Source organism: Phocoena sinus, chromosome 5 (genome assembly GCF_008692025.1).
Source record: "Phocoena sinus isolate mPhoSin1 chromosome 5, mPhoSin1.pri, whole genome shotgun sequence".
Lineage (NCBI taxonomy): Eukaryota > Metazoa > Chordata > Mammalia > Artiodactyla > Phocoenidae > Phocoena > Phocoena sinus.
Window position 1 is genome coordinate 30,542,206 of NC_045767.1, and position 21,376 is coordinate 30,563,581.

The 21,376-nt window shown below is 40.7% G+C and overlaps 1 protein-coding gene across 1 annotated transcript in view; it reads right to left on the minus strand.

The window, feature by feature from the left end:
• The window catches only part of MCUB (mitochondrial calcium uniporter dominant negative subunit beta), a 100,463-nt gene that overhangs the window by 16,132 nt on the left and 62,955 nt on the right, over window positions 1–21,376 (minus strand). Inside the window, 2 exon segments of the mRNA XM_032633416.1 lie at window positions 3,962–4,132; window positions 4,651–4,726. Of these exon segments, the coding sequence (XP_032489307.1) occupies window positions 3,962–4,132; window positions 4,651–4,726 (247 nt within the window).

A 21,376-nucleotide genomic window follows, 5' to 3' on the forward strand; every position in this document is an offset into this window, starting at 1 on the left:
CCGGGGCTCGAACCCACGTCCCCTGCACTGGCAGGCGGATTCCTAACCGCTGCGCCGCCAGGGAAACCCTCCTGCCCTCTTCTGGGCCTGGCTTTCTTTCAGTTCCAGTCAGAGAGCCTGCTGACACACACCCCTGCTTAGTCAGAGCCCATTTCGGCGGCTTGCAGCCAAACGTGCCTAAGCGCTCTGTGGAGGCATGCGGGCAGGAACGTTTGTGGAAGCCCGCCTCTCTCTTACTTTTAGCCGCTAAGGGGGAGTGATGTGCGTTGACTGAAACTTGGTAGCACCACAACCACCGCCACACAGGGCTCCCTCCCTTTCTAGCCGAGCTAAGACCACAAGAGGCAAAACTGCAAGTGGCTGGGGGTGGCAGGGAGAGCGACAAACATAGCTGAACCGAAGGAGTAAATCTGCACTTGTGCGGTGTATTTCCTAGAGGTGGAGAGATTCTAACAGTGATTTCAAATATCCCAGGAACAGTTCAGAAAAAAAATCTCTAGGAGAATGTCAGAGTCAGCGTGCTTTGCACAGCCTCTTATATAGCCTAGCTTTTGCTGTTATATTTTTGAACTTTCATGTAACCCAGGTGTTAAGATTCAAACTCACTGAACAGTAAGCAAAAAACTGGCGCTGGTAGGGGTTTCTAGCATTCTTTCGGAACGGTCTACATATAATTACGTGATACAGAGTCCAGGATGTATATTTTCGCCTGGCCTGGCATCGCTTGGCTGCATTCAACCGGATATGCATGACAACAGTAATACTGCTAGTAAAATCAGGGAGAACCTGCTTGCCTGCCTCCTGTCTGGCTCTCAGCAGTTCTTTTTTTTTTTTTTTTTTTTTTTTTTTTTAAACATCTTTATTGGGGTATAATTGCTTTACAATGGTGTGTTAGTTTCTGCTTTACAACAAAGTGAATCAGCTATACATATACATATGTTCCCATATGTCTTCCCTCTTGCGTCTCCCTCCCTCCCACTCTCCCCATCCCACCCTTCCAGGCTGTCACAAAGCACCGAGCTAATATCCCTGTGCCTTGCGGCTGCTTCCCCCCAGCTATCTACCTTACTACGTTTGTTAGTGTGTATATGTCCATGACTCTCTCTCGCCCTGTCAAAACTCACCCTTCCCCCTCCCCATATCCTTAAGTCCGTTCTCCAGTAGGTCTGCGTCTTTATTCCTATCTTACCCCTCAGCAGTTCTTTTGTTCAGAAGGCAGCAAGTCAAGTCTGCACCTGGGGCTGTTCCTAGAATTTGGCTGTTTGGGTTCCTGTTCATCAGCTGGGGTGAGATCATCTTCCCAGGAATTGCCAAATAACTCAGCCCACACTGTGGGCAAAACTGTGACAAGCTTAGAACACTCTTTTCAAGCCCAAATTAAATGCAGGCAAATTCCACCCACAGAGCCTCTTTTTAAAAAGATCAGCAACACACCAAATCCTTGTATCTGACTTTGCAAGTGTCATTTAAAAATTTACATTTAAATGACTTCACACCTGCTCCTTAAAATATTATTATAAAAAGAAATCAACTGAGTATGATTTCTCAGTTGAAGTACCACATTATCCTTTATGCTATTATAGGAACAGCAAGAGATTGATGTGAAACACTTTTAAGGAGGTAACGACACAGTGATGAATTTTTCACCTATTCTTGGGCAAGTACTGATATGAACCCCAACACAGTGCTTTCACTCAGTCCAAAGAGCCCCTTTACTCTTATGATTTCTAGGGTTTTTCTCTGTGTTTTATGTTTCAAAGCTACTCAAATTATTTTTTTAGAAACAAGCAGGGTACACATCAATGTTTTTACCTAATTTCAGGCAAGCACTGTGCTCAGTGCCCTTCTGAGTTCTGGGTTTGCACTTCCCTGCTCTGAGGAAGGCAGGCCCTGACCTGCAGGGAAGGCCCAGGGGTTTCGGTGTTCCTGTGACTGGGGGGCGGGAATGTCGGTCCAGTCAGGGATGAAGTATTAGGCCACTGTGGTCACGGGACTAAAACCTTCTTTCTCTGATCCTGGCTTTAGCAGGAAGAAACTCCCCTTCCGGTTAAATCCAAAGTCCTTACAATAACCTACAACAAGGCTTTCCCTAACCTGCCCTTCCCCTCCTACTTGGACCCAGCTCCCTCCCTTTTCAGTTGAGGGTGGAGTTAGCTCCCACCTCAGGGCCTCTGCCTGGAGAGCTCTCTCCCCATCTACAACTTCTCTCATCTCTTCCGGGTCTCCATCTACATCTTCTCTCACCTCTTCCCGGTCTTCACCCAAATGTGACCTGAGTGAGCACCTCCCACCAACACACACAACTCCCACCCCCCATCACTCTGCTTTATTTTTTTTTTTTTTTTTTTTTTTTATTTTTATTTTTTTTGCGGTATGCGGGCCTCTCACTGTTGTGGCCTCTCCCGCTGCGGAGCACAGGCTCCGGACGCGCAGGCCCAGCAGCCATGGCTCACGGGCCCAGCCGCTCCGCGGCACGTGGGATCCTCCCGGACCGGGGAACGAACCCGCGTCCCCTGCATCGGCAGGCGGACTCTCAACCGCTGCGCCACCAGGGAAGCCCCTCTGCTTTATTTTTGACTGTAACACTAATTATTGTAACATATTATATATTTTATTTCTTTACCTTGTTTCTTTCTCCTCTTAAAATGTAAGCTCCCTAAGAACAGGAGTTTTAATCTCTGTTGTTCTTTGCTCTATCTCTAGCATCTAGAACAGTGCCTGGCATATGTTAGTGCAAAAAAATTAATACACAGAAACCTCAATTAAATAGAGTCCAGAGACCAGAAGGGGGGGCTCTCACACCCTGTGAGGACAGCAGAGCCCAACCGGAAGAAGAAAGACTCCTCTTCTTTCCCAGCAAGGACTCAGCCAATGAAAAGCCACGGACTGTTTGTTTACTATAGCCCTACTCACTTCCTTTTCCTCTATAAAAGCGGTCTCCTTCCCTTGTCCTGCAAGTCCTCACATGTGGCTCACCATGGTTGCAGACCCTGAATTGCAATTCTCTGCTGATCTGCAATAAATCCATCTTTGCTGGAGAAATATCTGGCAGTCTCTTTGTTTCACGTCAACATTTGTTAGGTGCTCAATATTTGTTGAGTAAATAAATTGTTTAATCTCTATTTTTCCAACTTCCATGTCTACCTCTGAATTGGTTCTGAACTTGGACAGGGAAGAAGAATGTTAATTTCCTTTTCAAAACTGCAATATTAATCATTAACTTTTAAATAAGTTTATTCTAAGTATGTAATACTACAATAAAATAACAGTGCAAATTTATTCACTTATTTATATTTATAGTAGCCTCTGTATACTGGACTGGGGTAAAGAATTCTTTATTCTCTTTTAGGGGCAGGAGGACGTCCTTTTATGTCCTCAGACCATGAAAACATAAAAGCTATATCCTAAATTTTAAATGTCTATGCGATTAACCACCTCTGCTGGTATTAAACTATATACACACACACACACACACACACACACACACACACACACACACACACACACACACACACACACCCCTTCCTGAGAACTAATAATTCGTCAAAAAACACACTAGACTATAACTGCTTTATAACAAAGGTTAATGAACTATTTGTGTATTTTAGTTATTCACTGGCTATTTCAATCATTGAACCTGCATTTCATTTTCTAATTATTCAAATTTCTTACAGAAAATTAGACACTAATGACTGTGTCATTAAAATTTTCTCAGAGAAAAATCTGGGGGCTAAGTTTATGAAATAAGTAACCAAAACATGCATAAACTTATTCCATTTCTTTTTTATTCAATAGGGTTAATTTTTTTTTATATTACTGATGTTCAAAAGTGAAGGACTCAGGAACTGCCAACCATTTATTATATACTGAATTAAAGAATCAAGTTTCTAGAAAAGTAAAGAACCAAAACAAAGGTTCAGAAGAAGAGAAAAAAACAAAGTTGAAGAAAACATATATATACCTGCTGTGAAGATGGCAGCCGTTTTGATACCTTTATCTTCATTTTGTAGGTCCTGAAGGAATGAACCAACCGTTGATAACATTGGTTTGACTACAAACTGACAGCGCTCTTTTCTGGACGGCAAAGTAAGTGTTATCAAGGGAAGGCCATGTTTATAATTAATTGTGATTTCTGTTAAGAAAAAAAAAGATGGTAATAGAGGATGGATAACATTTCCTTTAAAAATAACTGTTAAAATTATTATTAAAAGATTATTAACTACAAAAATTCTACAAGGGATGCCTAAATATAGAATTCATAACCCTCTGAATGCCTATAATCATTTACATCACGCCCACAGTGCCTTCATTATACTAGTTTACATATTCCCCACCATTCTATAACATTTTATTAAGCATGTATCACACTTTATTATAATTATCTGCTTAGAGTCTTCCCAGGTAAAAATTTATTGAGGGCAGAAACTGCTTCTAAGTCATCTGTAATTCCTTTGATTGTTGGAGTGGGAGTTTGCCAAAAGACATCAGAGATCTTATGGGAGCAGAAAAGGAAGGAACTGAACTCCGAGGTGGGGTGGGAGGGGCAATACAAGAAAAGTCTGTTTTGCTCAAAACTCACACTTCTCACTTTATTTGGAAGACTGGAAATAAATTAGCATGGGGAATCAAAGAAGTGATAAGAAAACTTACCGTCAGATGGCACCACTGTACCATAAAGATTTGACTGATACAATTTCAGATTTCCACACAGTTTCACACACAAAACCTGTAAGAAAAAAATGATTTTTTTTTCTTTTAGGAAAAGTGGGAAAGCTGAAATAAGTGTCTGTACTTTGAAGACTGTTTTAACGTTGTATGGCAAGCATGACGAAAACTTCAGCGTCCCACACATACCCAGGTAAGCCCTTAGAGAAGCTCACTAGACCTTTCTGACTGTGTTGTCCCATATGGGAGCCACTAGTCACATGCAGCCATTTAAAGTTAAATCAATTAAAATTAAATAACACTAAAAATTCAGTTTCTCACAGTCAGTCACCTTTGCCACATTTCAACTGCTCTATAGCTCTGGGTCTAGTAGCTACCGTATTGGACAGCACAGAAATAGATCATTTCCATCATCACAGAAAGTTCTACTGGATGGCACTGCTGGGTCTAGAACATCTGAATGGCTACCTTACTATGGGATGTATTTTTAGGGTTTGTATTGGTGGGTTTTTTAAAATTAATTAATTTTTGGGGGGGGGCTGTGTTGGGTCTTTGTTGCTGCGCACGGGCTTTGTCTAGTTGTGGCGAGCAGGGGCTACTCTTCGTTGCGGTGCGCGGGCTTCTTGTTGCGGAGCACAGGCTCTAGGCGCACAGGCTCAGAAGTTGTGGCTCGCAGGCTCTAGAGCGCAGGCTCAGTAGTTGTGGCGCACGGGCTTAAGTTGCTCCATGGCATGTGGGATCTTCCCGGACCAGGGCTCAAACCCATGTCTCCTGCACTGGCAGGCGGATTCTTAACCACTGCTCCATCAGAGAGGCCCTGTATTAATCATGGCAGTGGTGACAAAGACTCCCTCCTCAACCAAACTTTAATCAGTGTCCTCTAAGCCTGACTAAGCCCCATCCTTTTGCATGTCCTCCAGGAGGCCAGCTTTAGCAAGAATGTTGTTGAGTTAGTTTAGCCAGAACTCCCCAACCCTCAGTGTCTGATCAAATTCCTCATCCTCCACTATTCCCCAGGTATTATCTGATCACCCTAGTCTGTCTTCAACAAGAATCCTGCTAGGTCAGGTGAGCAAAGGATTACTCCATCCTCTTAGTATTCCCATCCACTGCCCCTCCAACTCTGCTCATTGGATATAAATCCCCACTGTTCCCAGTTGTGAAAGGGATGAGCCCCATCTCTCTCCCCTATTACAAAACCCCACTGTAGCAGTCCCCCAGAATAAAGTCTACCTTACATTCCTTAACAAGTGTCATGAATAACTTCTTCTTTAACAGTGGTTTGGTGTGTATCCTTCCAAACTTTTTTCCATATACTGCCACCTTTACACAAGTTAAAATTTATGCTAGAGTTTATATAATGCTAAAGACAGTTTATAAGTCAAATTCCTAGATGCCAAAGATGATAATTCCTGCTCACAAAGTACTTACCATTTAATGTGCTGATGAAGTTTCTCTACTACTATTATCATTTTAGAGGCAACCACTTGACAATCAGGAAATGTTGAAAGAAGGCAGAGTGGCCAGGGAAGAATATTAAAGCTTTCTCAAGCTTTTGCATACCTAAGAATCACCTGGCTACTACAATACTGTCCACTGCTAAATAGACAGGGCTTGTTAAAAACACAGCTTCCTGGACTCCACCTTTACTAGATTTTTGATCTAGTAAGTCTGAGGTAGGGGTATGAGAATTTGCATTTTTAATAAGCCCCAGGGTTATACTGAAGTTACAGGTGTGAAGGTCACCCTTTTGAGTAGCTGGGTTCTAGCAGACCCTCTGAGGCCTTCAGGGCACTATTTCTAATCTTCTGCATGGAATCACTTTGAACTCTAAATTTTACTGCTGGGACAAGGGTTACTGCCTTCAAATGATATTCAGTATCAGGTCAAAAGGTGACTCAGGCTTCTCTTTTATCACACCTTTTTCCTAAATACAATTCTAATCACTTCACACCCTGCTTAAAACCCCAGGGACTTCAACAGGTTGTATAAAGTAGAAAGAACAGTGACCCCGGAGTTCCAAACTCAGTTTAGCCACTTAATAGCTGGAGATCACAGGTAAGTCACAGGACTGTGCTTTTGTTGTCTGAAGGGTTAGGTGGGGAAAACAACATCTATCTTGCAGAGCAGATATAAAAATTAAACAAACAAAGCGTCAAGCAAGTATAAGCTAGGGTCTACGCGCCTCACATGAGCAGTATAGGCCACCTCCCCTCCACAGCTCCACCACTTACTGTTCTCTTACGGCAGGAGCTTAGGCCCCAGGCAGACGAGCTGTGTGCCACCGATGTACTAAAGTGTCGCCTTCTTTATCCACTTCTGCTTAACAAACCCTGTCATTCCCTCCAGGCCCAGCTCAAAGGCCAGTTCCTAAGCCTTCCTGCAGAGTCATGATGGTTGAGTGCGAAGGGCACAGGCTTTGCTATCAGAACCAAGCTGGAATTCCAGCTTCAAGACATACCAGCTGCCATGATCTTTGACAGGCAGAGGGTTCGGGAAGAAACGGGTTGTGAGAAAAAGAAGGGGACGAGTTTGGCAGAAAGGAAAGTGAAAGGAAAGAATGTTCATTCCACATATAAGTGATATCATACGGTGTTTGTCTTTCTCTGTCTGACTTACTTCACTTAGTATGATAATCTCCAGGTCCATCCATTTTGCTGCAAATGGCATTATTTCATTCTTTTTAATGGCTGAGTAATATTTCATCGTATATATGTACCTACTTATCTGTCAGTGGACATTCAGGTTGCTTCCATGTCTTGGCTGTCGTAAACAGTGGCAATGAACATTGAGGTGCACGTATCCCTCCGAACCATGTCTTCCTCTGGACGTATACCCAAGACCGGGATTGCTGGATCATATGCTGGCTCTATTTTTAGTTTTTTAAGGAACCTCCATACTGTTCTCCATAGTGGCTGTACCAATTTACATTCCTACCAACAGTGTAGGAGGGTTCCGTTTTCCCCATGCCCTCTCCAGCATTTATTGTTTGCAGCTTTTTTGATGATGGCCATTCTGACTGGTGTGAGGTGATATCTCACTGTAGTTTTGACTTGCATTTTTCTAATAATTAGTGATGTTAAGCATCTTTTCATGTGCCTCTTGGCCATCTGTATATCTTCTTTGGAGAAATGTCTGAGTAATATTCCACCGTATATATGTACCACACCTTTATCCATTCCTCTGTCGACGGACACTCAGGCTGCTTCCATGTCTTGACTGTTGTACACAGTGCACAGCACACTTTTTCAAGTTATCACATTCTAGTCCTGTTCACTGGTTTGAAGCCATTTTGGAACTACGTGTGAGCTGTAGGTAATTGACAGGTATGTCACTTTTGTCCAATCTGGCAGTGATGTAATTGACACCCCACACTAACCCAAACACTGGTTTTATCTCTACTTGCATTCATCTTAACATTCTTTTCTCCATATAAATTTGTGCTCTTTTGATTTTTCCTTTTAACTGGATATTACATCTGCCTGGTTTCCTTCATATCATAAAATAAATTCTTTGATGCGTGTTCATTCTTATAACTGTATGAGAGTCGTATTTTTACCTTTTCCCAAAAATTATCTGTTAATAGTCCAGTACAGAAGAAGTAACTAAGAGTTTGACTCTTTTTGGGTAGGACAGACTAAAGTAGCCCATGGCAAGATCAAGCCAAGCTTTCCAGTGGTTTGATGACTTGATCTGTGATATCACCAATATCACAGCAACCTCCCCGGACAGGGACCTTAAGGTGGCACTTCAGGAACCAATTCTGAGCTCTGGCCACAAAAGCCCGGTTGGAGGCAATATAAAATGACTAGCCAGAAAGGGGTGAGTACAGAATGAAAAATAAACTCCTACTTAGAGTCTGTAATCCAGAATTTTACTATATGAGAAATTAAATGCTAAGAAGGAACCAACAAATTTATTTAGACGATTTCCCTTAATTCCACTTAGGGAAAATAAAAATAAGAGAGTCGTCCAAAACTGACTTTAACACAAGTTATATTTAGAGTCTTCAAAGAGATAAAAAGGAGAATTAGCCTCCAGAAAATCAATAAGAAATTATGATACTAAACTGGTAGAAATAAAACAAAAATTAGTAACTTGGATCAACTAATTAGGGATTTCTAAGGCAAAAATGGAGAAAATCTATATACATGTAAAAAACCCAGCTTTAATGAACTAAATAAATTCTAGACTAGATAAAGTCAATAGAAAAGAAAACTAGTGAATTAGACAATATTTCACCCAGGTACAACACAGAAAGATACAGAAACTTTAAACCTTTAAAAAGCAATCAATCTCATACACTGCTGGCAAGAATGTAAAACGGTACAACCATTCTGGAAAACCTTTAGCAGTTTCTTATAAAGTTAAACACACACTTCCGTGTGACACAGCAATACCACTCCTAGCTGTTTACCCAAGAGAAATGAAAACTTATCTTCATACAACTGTACAAACGCTATTTCATTTTGTCCCTCTAGAGAGCATACTCTCTGTCTGACTACTGTAGTTCCAGCACCTGGAATAGTATAGTACCTGACATACTATAGGGGCTCAATAAATACATGGTAAATGAATGTATGAATATCTTCAAGGTGCTAAGGGAAAATAACTATCAATCTAAAACATTATATTTAGGAACATTACTTAAGGTTGAAGGAAATGAAGAGATTTTCAGATGTACAGAGATCATAGTTTCTTTCCCACACATCTTTGCTAAGGAACCTCCTAGAGAGAAGGGAACTAAACCCAGATGCAGGAGAACACAGTTACAGGCTGAGTTGTGTCCCCAACTCCCCATCAAATTCATATGTCAGAGTCCTAATCCCCAAGACCTCAGAATGTGACTGTATTTTAAAGAGGTAATTAAGTTAACATGAGGTCATGAGTGTGGGCGCTAATCCAATGTGACTGGTGTCCTTATAAAAAGAGGAGATTTGGACACAGACACGTGCACACACAGAGGAAAACCCTGTGAGGACACAATGAGAAGGCAGCCGTCCACAAGCCAAGGAGAGAGGCCTCAGAAGAAACCAACCCTGCCAACACCTTTACCTCGGACTTCTGGCTTCCAGAATTGTGAGAAAGTCAATCTGTTGTTTAAGCTACTGAATCTGAGGAACTCTTGTTATGGAAGCCCTTACGAAGCCAAAGCCGTAAAATATGTTGGTAAATAAACTACTTACTGTAAGAAATTTTAAACCATGTTTTGTGTTAAAATGAGTGGAAAGCTAAACAAGATTTGGCATATGCTCTAGTCAGTGGATTCTTAGAACCTGTGAAGACCCTCGTCACGTTCAGAGGAGGGCAAAGATGGTGAGAAACCTAAGACTTTGTTAGGAAAGTTATAATTGAGTATGTGTATATTAAACACTTAAAGGAAACCATTCAAAGTACAGTTTCTACAGTGGTAGAAAAGGAAAAAGGATAGAACAAGCTTTTTCAAGGAAAGTAGAAAAAAGAAGCAGAAAACCCTATAGAAACCAGAAAATTTTTCAAAAAGATGAAAAGAAGTGTAATAAAAGCTCATTGTGGAAACTTGGAAAATAGAGAAAATGAGCACCCACAATTCCACCAACCCCTGACTTATGCCAGCCTTTCCACAGATATATCTGCTCATATAATCACAGAGTTGAGGGCTGATCATTAATGTTTTATAAGCATTTTCTTACTTCATTAAAAACTTTCATAAACAAAATAATTTAAACTGCTCCATAGCCACTTATCCTACAGATGTAACAGAATTTATTATTTATATACCTATTGTTGGACATTTCCATTTTATATACCATTTCTACGAATTTTTTTTCTGTGTCAGAGAGGAATGCATGCTCATTTTAGAAAAATCTATAAATCACAGACTCACAAAAAGAAGAAAATAAAAGTCATCAATAAGGCCATCATCTAGAATTATCAGTTAACACTGACGTATACCTTCTAGTTTATTTTCTAGGTATATTGTATTTCGCTTTCACCATTACAACTAAACCGATTCAAAACATCTTTGCACGTAAATCTGTTTGCATTTTTTAATATAAATTTATTTATTTATTTTTATTTTTGGATGCATCGGGTCTTCGTTGCTGTGTGCAGGCTTTCTCTAGTTGCAGCGAGAGGGGGCTACTCTTCGTTGCAGCGTGCAGGCTTCTCATTGCGGTGGCTTCTCTTGTTGCAGAGCATGGGCTCTAGGCGCATGGGCTTCAGTAGTTGTGGCACGTGTGCTCAGTAGCTGTGGCTTGTGGACTCTAGAGCACAGGCTCAGTTGTTGTGGCGCACAGGCTTAGTTGCTCTGTGGCATGTGGGATCTTCCCGGACCAGGGCTCGAACCCGTGTCCCCTGTATTGGCAGGTGGATTCTTAACTACTGCACCACCAGGGAAGTTCTTTGTTTGCATTTTTTTTTCTTTAGGGTAGATTCCAGAATGACTGGATCATAAAGTAGTAATAGTTTTAGGATCCTGATAATGTATTATCAAACTTTGGGGGGAACATTTTCTTTCTTTCCTGTTTTACTCAGTGGAACACCCAAATTATTAATCTGAACCCAAAGAGGCAAATCTTCATAAGATTCCGAATCAAACAATAACAGACCCGGTTGAGCATCCCTGGAGCAACAAACTTCCCCCTGGAGGCTCATCCTCAGACAGGCTTACCAGACATCTTCACCGGGACAGCCCGCAGGCACCTCAAGCTCAGCACCTCCCGAACAAAGCTATCTTGCTCCTCCATGGACCTGATCTTCTCCTTGATGGACTCACACCACTAATTACTAGTCATTAGATTAGAGGTGCAGATAACTAGAGTTATCCTAAGCAACTAATATTCCATAAAATAGCTGGTAGACCAGTAGTTACAACTGAACTGTCACTAGGGCCTACTGGTTCTTTTTTTTTTTTTGCGGTACGCAGGCCTCTCACTGTTGTGGCCTCTCCCGTTACGGAGCACAGGCTCCGGATGTGCAGGCTCAGCGGCCATGGCTCATGGGCCCAGCCGCTCCGCGGCATGTGGGATCTTCCCGGACCGGGGCACGAACCCGTGTCCCCTGCATCGGCAGGTGGACTCTCAACCACTGCGCCACCAGGGCAGCCCTAGTTCTACTTCTTACAGCGCTCTCAAACCCATCCTCTCGCGTCTGTCCCCACCTCCACTGCTCTAGTTTAGATCTTCATCATCTCACCCAGATCACTGTAACAGCTTCCTAACTGGCCTCTCCCACCAATCTGTTCCAGATTAAGATCTACTCCAATTTTCTAAAATTACATAAAGTCAAACTATTTCTAGATTTAAAAACCTCTATTTGTTCTCTACTGCAAAGGGAAACAACTCCAAAGAAAGCTTTCCACGAGCTGATTCTTGTCCGCTTATCCCGCCTCCCCTTATCCTGACCAGCACCGGCCCCCTCCCAACCCTCTATTTCAGATATGCAGAGCATATTGCCCTTTCTCGAATATGGCACACTGTTCATGCTTCCTTGCCTTCACACTTATTCCCATCCCTGCCTGGAAAGCCCTGCCCAGTGTACCCACCCTGTGTGGCCAACTCTTACACTTAGTGCTCTCATCTTCCCACCATAAAACCTACAGAACTCCGTCTGTTCCCACCATTGCTTCCTTCCCTCCTACTGCAGTCAAGTGACCTTCATTTTCAAAGGTCAATCCCTCCTCAGGTGTTCTCCATCTTATACCTGGCAAAGCTTTCTCAGAATCCTAACTCCCTCTTAATCACTGCCTCTCACACTCTACAGGTTCAATACAATCAGCAAATATGCTATAATATCTCTCGTCTTTAAAAAGTTCCAAACCTTCTAATAACCACATATCCCTCCAGCTTCTGGCCCATTTGTATGTCCTCCTTGGCCAAACTTTTCATTTTGTTTACACTGGTTCATCTTCAACTCCCATTCACTCTTTAAAAAACTGTTTTTCTTCCAGTTTTATTGAGACTTACAGCACTGTACAAGTTTAAGGTTCCCATTCAGTCAAAATACCAACGGGGGTGGGGCAGGCAAGACAGGGGTAACAACCTATCTTAAGATGTACAAACTGTTATGTATAAAATAAGTTACAAAGATGTGTTGTACAGCACAGGGAATATAGCCAATATTTGATAATAACTATAACCAGAGTATAACCTTTAAAAATTTTGAATCACTATGTTGTACACCTGAAACTTATATAATATTGTACAACAACTATACCTCAATAATAATAATAAAAAAAAACCCCAACACACTACCAAGAGGCTTCTATCTCCAGCCCCGCAACCACGTAGCCAGACCCCTCCTGAGGTCCAGACTAGGACATCCAATACTTGACTAACACCTCCCCTCACATAATCACATACATCTGAAAGTGAATTTATCCGGAACAAAACTCTTGATTTCCCCCTGAAACCCCTTCCTCTGGCTCATCTTTCCCTGTAATAACTGACACATCACCTCCCTGGCTGTTGAAGTCAAAGCCAGGAGTCATTCTTGAGTCCATCAATTCCAGCCACCCATCCATTCTACCTACATAGTTCATCCATTTCTCTCCATTTTTATTGTTAATGCTCCAGTCCAGGCCACCATTATCTACTGCAGCAGTTTCCAAACTTGTTCATTTGCTTCTACCCTTGCTCTCCTCCATGCTACCCTCCTCAACGCATCAAAAGTGATCTTCTTAAGATGTAAATAGTATCACCACATTCCTCTGCTTAAAATTCTTCAATGGATTCCCCTTCACACTTCAACAGAATAAAAGCTTATCACGGCCAATGAGATGCTACATGACCTAGACACTGCTTGTCTTGCCAATCTCATCTCATTCCCCCCTTCTTCCTTGCTTTCCTTTCTCTGATCCTACTGTCATCCCTCGATTCCTAGAACATGACAAGTTTCTCAAATCTCAGGGGCATAACACGCTGTTCTGTGTTTACGATGCTCTTCTCCCCTGTTTTGCATAACTAAATGTTTTACATGCAGTATCTTACTTAATCTTTATAGAAACCGCATGAGCTACACACTATTACTTCCCATCCTTTTTCCATTCAAATGTATTTATTGCTCACTTACCACTTAACTGAACATTGATATAATAGGAAGTCACTGGAGAACTGGAGCTAGTAAACGAGAGCCTGTGGGACTAATCCAGCATGCCTCTCCCCCACTTTTTTTTTTTTAGCTCAGTCTTAGAACAGTAAAATTGAGCAGAGAGTACAGAGTTCTCATATACTCCTGGCCTTTCATCCAGCACCAGAGTGGTACATCTGTTACAATCCATGAACCTATATTGAACACCTTTATCACCCAAAGTTCGTAGTTTATATTAGGGTTCACTCTTGGTGTTGTACATTTTATGGGTTTTGACACATCCACCATCGTAGTATCACAGGGAGTAGCTTCGCTGCCCTAAAAATCCTCTGCTCTGCCTATTCATCTCATCCCTTGCTCCTCTCTAACCCCTGGCCACCACAGATCCTTTTACTGTCTCCATAGTTTTGCCTTTTCGAGAATGTCACGTAGTTGGAATCATATAGTATGTAGCCTTTTCAGATTGGCTCCTTCCACTTAGTAATACGCATTTAAGATTGTTCCACATCCTTTCATAGCTTGATGGCTCATTTCTTTGTTCTTTATAATTTTTTATTTAAATATATTTGACATACAACATTCTGTAAATTTAAGTGTACAGCATGTTGATTTGATGCATTTATACACTGTAATATGATTGCCACTGTAGCGATAGTTAGCATCTCTATCACATCACATAAGTATCATTTCTTTTTTGTGGTGGGAATAATTAAGATCTAGTCTCCTAGCAAGTTCAGTGATAATAACACATTATTGTCTATATTGCTCATTTCTTTTTAGTGCTTTAATATTCCTTTGTCTGGATGTACCACAATTTATCTATTGACTAACTTAACTTGAATGCTTCCAGTTATGAATTTGGCAATTATGAATAAAGCTTCTATGAACATTTGTGTGCAGGTTATTTCCCATCTTTCAATTATCAGAATACTGAACACAGGGAGATTAAGTACTCTGTCTAAAGTCACACAGCTGATAAGTGAGCACACTGTCAAGCTGTTAGGAGCCCCAACTCTTTAAACTGCTTTGCTGTACAGTCACCCTGTGGGAAAAGGGAACCTGGCTCAGGTTATCACATACTGTGCCCACACCTGTGGGGAGCAATGGGCTCTATTTCCAGATGAAGAGTAAAGAGGGGATCCTGGGAAGATAGAAACACCTGTTAAAACCAGCTCCACACTGTTGAAACCCATGTAAAGAAGGCTCCCAGGTATAAGCGATCTGAACCAGAAGGATAAAATACTAGGTACTTCTATTACAAACAAATCTTAAGAAACTGCATTCATGCAATGATGTTGAAACCAATTTATTAATTGTAAATAATTTATGTTTCAGTCAGTATACTCTACTATTTCAATATGTTTTGTAACAGACTAGAGTAGGACAAGCAAATTAGTCTAGTATCTTCTCTCTGGGTTGTAATCCTTCTTTAGAATTTTGCTCTCAAAAGCATTTCTTTGTTGAATGAAGAAAGGAGGAAAGAAGAAGCAAAGGGAGGGAGGGAGGGATACATATACATATATATACACATACACACACACACACACACACACACACACACGAATGTAATTTCAGGGGTCCTGCTGAGGTCAGTCCAGAGAACGAAGGATCACTGGCTTAAATGCCAAGTGGTTAGAGGGATATAAATGTGGCCTTGGGCTTCCCTGGTGGCGCAGTGGTTGAGAGTCCGCCTGCCGATGCAGGGGACACGGGTTCGTGCCCCGGTCCGGGAAGATCCCAAATGCCTCAGAGCGGCTAGGCCCGTGAGCCATGGCCGCTGAGCCTGCGCATCTGGAGCCTGTGCTCTGCAACGGGAGAGGCCACAACAGTGAGAGGCCTGCGTACCGCAAAAAAAAAAAAAAAAAATGTGGCCTGGCTGAGAATCTACAGTCAGTAAGTGAAAGTTATTATTGGTTGCTAGCCAAGTGCTATATGCTGTTATTCCTGTTTCTTTTGTTTCAATCATGTTGCATATTAACTACTCTTCTCGGTCTGCTCAGATCAAAAAGAAAAATTTATTTTAACAGTGATGATTCATGTAGTACCTGAAAGAGACTAGAGTATTAATTAAGACAACTGCCTAGTGTGTGCTACAAAATGCAATTTTTGTTGGGCAGATTTAAAATATAAATCTAGAGACAAGTCAGAAGAGAACATCAAAAGAGACTTGCTATATAGGAGTCTGATTTTTGTTTTTGTCCAGAGAAGCAAAAAGAAATCATGAAAGCTTGGAGCTCAGTGTGAGGTTCTACAAAAAATCATGATGCACCACAGGGTGGAAAACTAATGAACCCAAGGATAAGCTTCAAAGCAAAACAATTATGTAACCAAGGAGTTTATCTGCTTGCTTCAAACATTCCACAGAACTCCACTGTAGGTGGTACATAAAATATGGTTTAAAATGACGGAATTTCATTCTTTTTTTATGCTTGTATTTTACCCATTTCCTTGTTCAACATTTCTTCTGCATTCTTATACCTTCCATGTTAAATTTTGCTCACTAGAACTTTGATTAGTGCATTCACTGAGAGCCTATGTATGAGTAGTAAACCCTTAGTCTATGTTATAAATTCAATTTCTGTCCTTTTCCTATTGAGTTTAATCTGTTTACATTTATTGTAGTTCAGATAAATTTGGATATCTGTCACCTTATTTTGTGCTTTCTGTTTACCCTGATTTTCTTTTGCTTCCTTCTTCTTTCTTATCTCCTAATAATTTAACTGTTTCTTTAGACTCCTTTATCTCTCTTTATTGGTTTGGAAGTATATGGGTTTTGTTTTTTTCTTCTATCCTTTTAGTGTTTGCCGTTTATATTCTGAGACATTCTTACTTGGCTTAGTGTGTAAAGTTAATCTCTCTACCCTACAGCTGAACAACAACAGGATCTTAGACAGTATCAATCACAATTAAGAATGAATTATTTTGACCTTATTTTTTTAGAACCCCCAAATTAGCATCTTATGTTGTTTTATATAGTGATTGTTTCTTAGATTCATCTGTAAGTTTTCCAACTATTTTGCTCTCCATTTCTTCTTACATCCTGTTTGTTGATGTGTTCAATTTCATGCTTCCTGAGAAGAACTTTCAGTAAGAATCTTTTAAACTTAATGCTGTTGAAAATAACAGTTTACTGGATATAAAGTTCCAAGTTGTTACTTCCCCTCAGAACTTTGAAGACATTCCTTTGCCTTCTGCCCTCTATTATCACATCTTCTGTAAATTTAAGACTTTCTGAAAGATTTTCTTCCATCTTTCTACTTCTGGGGTTCTACAGTTTCCCCAAAGTGTGTCAGGTACAGAGCTAATTTCATTTTCCTGCTTGGGATTTATTCTATTTAATTTAAAGATTCATTCTGAGAAGGGTCCTCATGGGGAGAGGAGTGGCCCGAAGTGGGGAGTCTGAATCCAAGCGTGGCTAGAGGGCGTCCACGTAGAGGGGCAGCTGGCAGGGGTGTGTCAGAACCTAAGCATGGCAAGGAGGCTGTCCACATAGTGTAAGGGGGATTAGTGGGGGGGTAGCAGAACCTGAATGGGAGTGAAGAGGGCATCCACATGGAAGGTAGGCTCAGAAGCAGGTGTTGGAGCCCAAATCGGTGAGGAGGGCATCTATGCAGGAAAGGACTAGTGGCAGAGATGAGAGGCTGTCACATACTGGAAAACTTACCAAATAAGCAAAAATATCAAGAATAATGGAAGCCAGATTTATTCTGTCAAAGAAGGGAGCTACACTATGGAAAGTGAGAAAACTGGAATGAACCCTGTAGTACTGGAATGAAATTGGAAGTATTGGTATGAATTCATAGTTTTTAATATGTAAAAATATAAATAAATAAAACCAACAAAATAAATATAGTACTTCAAAAAAGATTGAATGTACATGTGTATATAAATGAAAAAGATTTAACTTTTATATATTTATATTTTTATATAAATAAAAATATATAAAGAGATGTTTGAAGGGGACTGTGAACAGTAACTCCCAATAATGAGCATATGTGGCATCCAGTTCTTGGGTTCTAAATACAATTCTTATCCAAAGGAAACCAGAGCTCCTTGAAGAAATGGCTAATTCCAGGGCTGGGCCATGGAAAGGACAAGATGAGCTTGGAAAGCAAGGAAGTGCTCAATGAATGATGGGAGACATAGCAAAAGGACATACCAGTCAGCTTGAAGGGAGTCTCAATGATCAAATCTGGAACGATTTGGGCATTAAAAACAAATACTGATAGTAACAGATTATAATCCATTGAAGAAAATAGGAAACCATGAGCCCACTCTGATATAATTAAGTAAATAAATGAATTTAAAGTTTGATAAGGAACAAGATGTTTACAAGGTTCTAATATGCCTCCACACAAAAGCATTAACACCCAAGGAAAAACGGTAACTGCAAAGGGAAGAAGTCCGGCAGACACCACCTCAATCAAGTGATCAAAGTGCACACTATCAGTCATGGGGAAAACTGACATCATGCAGTGAGAAAGAATACATGCAACACTTCTGTGGTATTCCTGACAAAGATGTATAACCTGAATCAAACCCCAAGGGAACACCTGACAAACCCAAACAGAGACATTCTACAAAGTAACTGTAATCTTCGAAAGAGTCAAAATCGTTGAAAGTCAAGGAAAGAATGTGATACAGTTCCAGATTGGAGATAAGACAACTAAATACAGCTGTGATTCTGAACTTTTTGCAATAGAGAACATTATTGGGAAAACTGGCAAAATTTGCACGCGGTCTAAGAATTAAGATAGTGGTAATGTTAGTTTTCTGATTGTGATGGCCTTTTATGGTTAAGTTGGAGAATGTTCTTGCGCTTGAGAGGGAACGGCATCATGTCAACAACTTTACTGTCAAATTGTTCAGAAACAAAGCATTCATACAACTTTTCTACAAGTTTGCAACTGTTTCAAAATAAAACAGTGCAAAAAACAATAGGTTTAGACAAACACCAAGATTACCATTTATAGAGAGAAGTGACCTATTAACAAGGGGTCAAACATTTTTTGCATGCCACTGGGAAACTATGATTACTTAGGGAATTGGCATCCTTCTGACATACGTCAGTAAAGCTTAAAGGAGAAATTATCATATTTATCCTACAACCCTTTCTCAGAAGGATATTATTAAAAGACCATTCTGAAAATCTTACACAAACCCACCACACGAGCAGAACTAATTTCAAGGCTGACTCAACCCAAACCCAGCTCCTCCTTTCAATTTACATCCTGCTTATGACCCATCTTGAGAAGTCTATCAGCTATTGTACTAACCCAGTCAGGGGCTCACATTTCCAGGACAGCATCAGTTACTTGTAAAGTAAACTGACCTATACAGTCAAATTTGAGTAATACTGCTTCTCTTGGATGTTAACAATCAATTATTTTAGTAGAGAGTATATCACAGTAACTCTACTACATGCCATTTCACTAAAAATACACCGGGGAGTGTGACTAAAGGAAAAAATCAGTTTAAAAAAAATTCACTGGGCTTCCCTGGCGGCGCAGTGGTTGAGAGTCCGCCTGCCGATGCAGGGGACAAGGGTTCGTGCCCCGGTCCGGGAAGATCCCACGTGCTGCGGAGCGGCCGTGCGCGTGAGCCATGGCCGCTGAGCCTGCGCGTCCGGAGCCTGTGCTCCGCAACGGGAGAGGCCGCAACAGTGAGAGGCCTGCGTACTGCAAAAAGAAAAAAAAAAGAAATTCACTGTTTTCATCCCTTTAAAGTAGCAATAGCAGCTTCTTGTGCTCCAACCTTTCAGTTAAAAAAAAAAAAAAAATTTACTGTTTTCATCTCTTTAAGGTAGCAATAGAAGTTTTCTTGTGCTCCAACCTTATATTCTAGATGCATTAAGAAAATGTCAAGTATCAAGAAATAGAAAATATGGCCTAAAAAGAAGTCTAGCTCATTTGAAAAGGAAAAAGATGCAGCAGCCTGACTTAGAAGAGGAAACAACTTTTTTTTTAAGAGCAACCAACACATTTTATTTATTTATTTATTTATAACATCTGTATTGGAGCATAACTGCTTTACAATGTTGCGTTAGTTGCTGCTGTATAACAAAGTGAATCAGCTATATGTATACGTATATCCCCATATCGCCTCCCTCTTGCGTCTCTCTCCCACCTTCCCTATCCCACCCCTCTAAGTGGACACAAAGCACTGAGCTGACCTCCCTGTGCTATGCAGCTGCTTCCCACTAGCTATCTGTTTTACATTTGGTAGTGTATATATGCCCATGCCACTCTCTCACTTCTTCCCAGCTTACCCTTCCCCCTCCCCATATCCTCAAGTCCATTCTCTACATCTGCGTCTTTATTCCTGTCCTGCACCCTAGGTTCTTCAGAACCATTTTTTTTTTAGATCCCACATATATGTGTTAGCATACGGTATTTGTTTTTCTCTTTCTGACTCCCTTCACTCTGTATGACAGACTCTAGGTCCATCCACCTCACCACAAATAACTCAATTTTGTTTCTTTTTATGGCTGAGTAATATTCCATTGTATATATGTGCCACATCTTATTTATCCATTCATCTATCGATGGACACTTAGGTTGCTTCCATCTCCTGGCTATTGTAAATAGCGCTGCAATGAACATTGTGGTACATGACTCTTTTTGAATTATGGTTTTCTCAGGCTATATGCCCAGTAGTGGGATTGCTGGGTCATATGGTAGTTCTATTTTTAGTTTTTTAAGGAACCTTCATACTGTTCTCCATAGTGTCTGTATCAATTTACATTCCCACCAACAGTGCAAGAGGGTTCCCTTTTCTCCACACCCTCTCCAGCATTTATTGTTTGTAGATTTTTTAATGATGGCCATTCTGACCGGTGTGGGGTGATACCACATTGTAGTTTTGATTTGCAGTTCTCTAATAATTAGTGATGTTGAGCATCCTTTCATATGTTTGTTGGCAATCTGTATATCTTCTTTGGAGAAATGTCAATTTAGGTCCTCTGCCCATTTTTGGATTGGGTTGCTTCTTTTTGTTTTTTGATGTTGAGCTGCATGAGCTGCTTGTATATTTGGGGGATTAATCCTTTTGTCAGTTGATTCATTTATAAATATTTTATCCCATTCTGAGGGTTGTCTTTTCATCTTGTTTATGGTTTCCTTTGCTGTGCAAAAGCTTTGAAGTTTCATTAGGTCCCATTTGTTTATTTTTGTTTTTATTTCCATTTCTCTAGGAGATGGGTCAAAAAGGATCTTGCTGTGATGTATGTCATAGAGTGTTCTGCCTATGTTTTCCTCTAAGAGTTTTATAGTGCCTGACCTTAAATTTAGGTTTTTAATCCATTTTGAGTTTATTTTTGTGTACGGTGTTAGGGAGTGTTCTAATTTCATACTTTTACATGTAGCTGTCCAGTTTTCCCAGCACCACTTATTGAAGAGGCTGCCTTTTCTCCATTGTACATTCTTGCCTCCTTTATCAAAGATAAGGTGACCATATGTGTATGGGTTTATCTCTGGGCTTTCTATCCTGTTCCATTGATGTATATTTTTGTTTTTGTGCCAGTACCATACTGTCTTGATTACTGTAGCTTTGTAGTATAGTCTGAAGTCAGGGAGCCTGATTCCTCCCGCTCCGTTTTTCTTTCTCAAGATTGCTTTGGCTATTCGGGGTCTTTTTTGTTTCC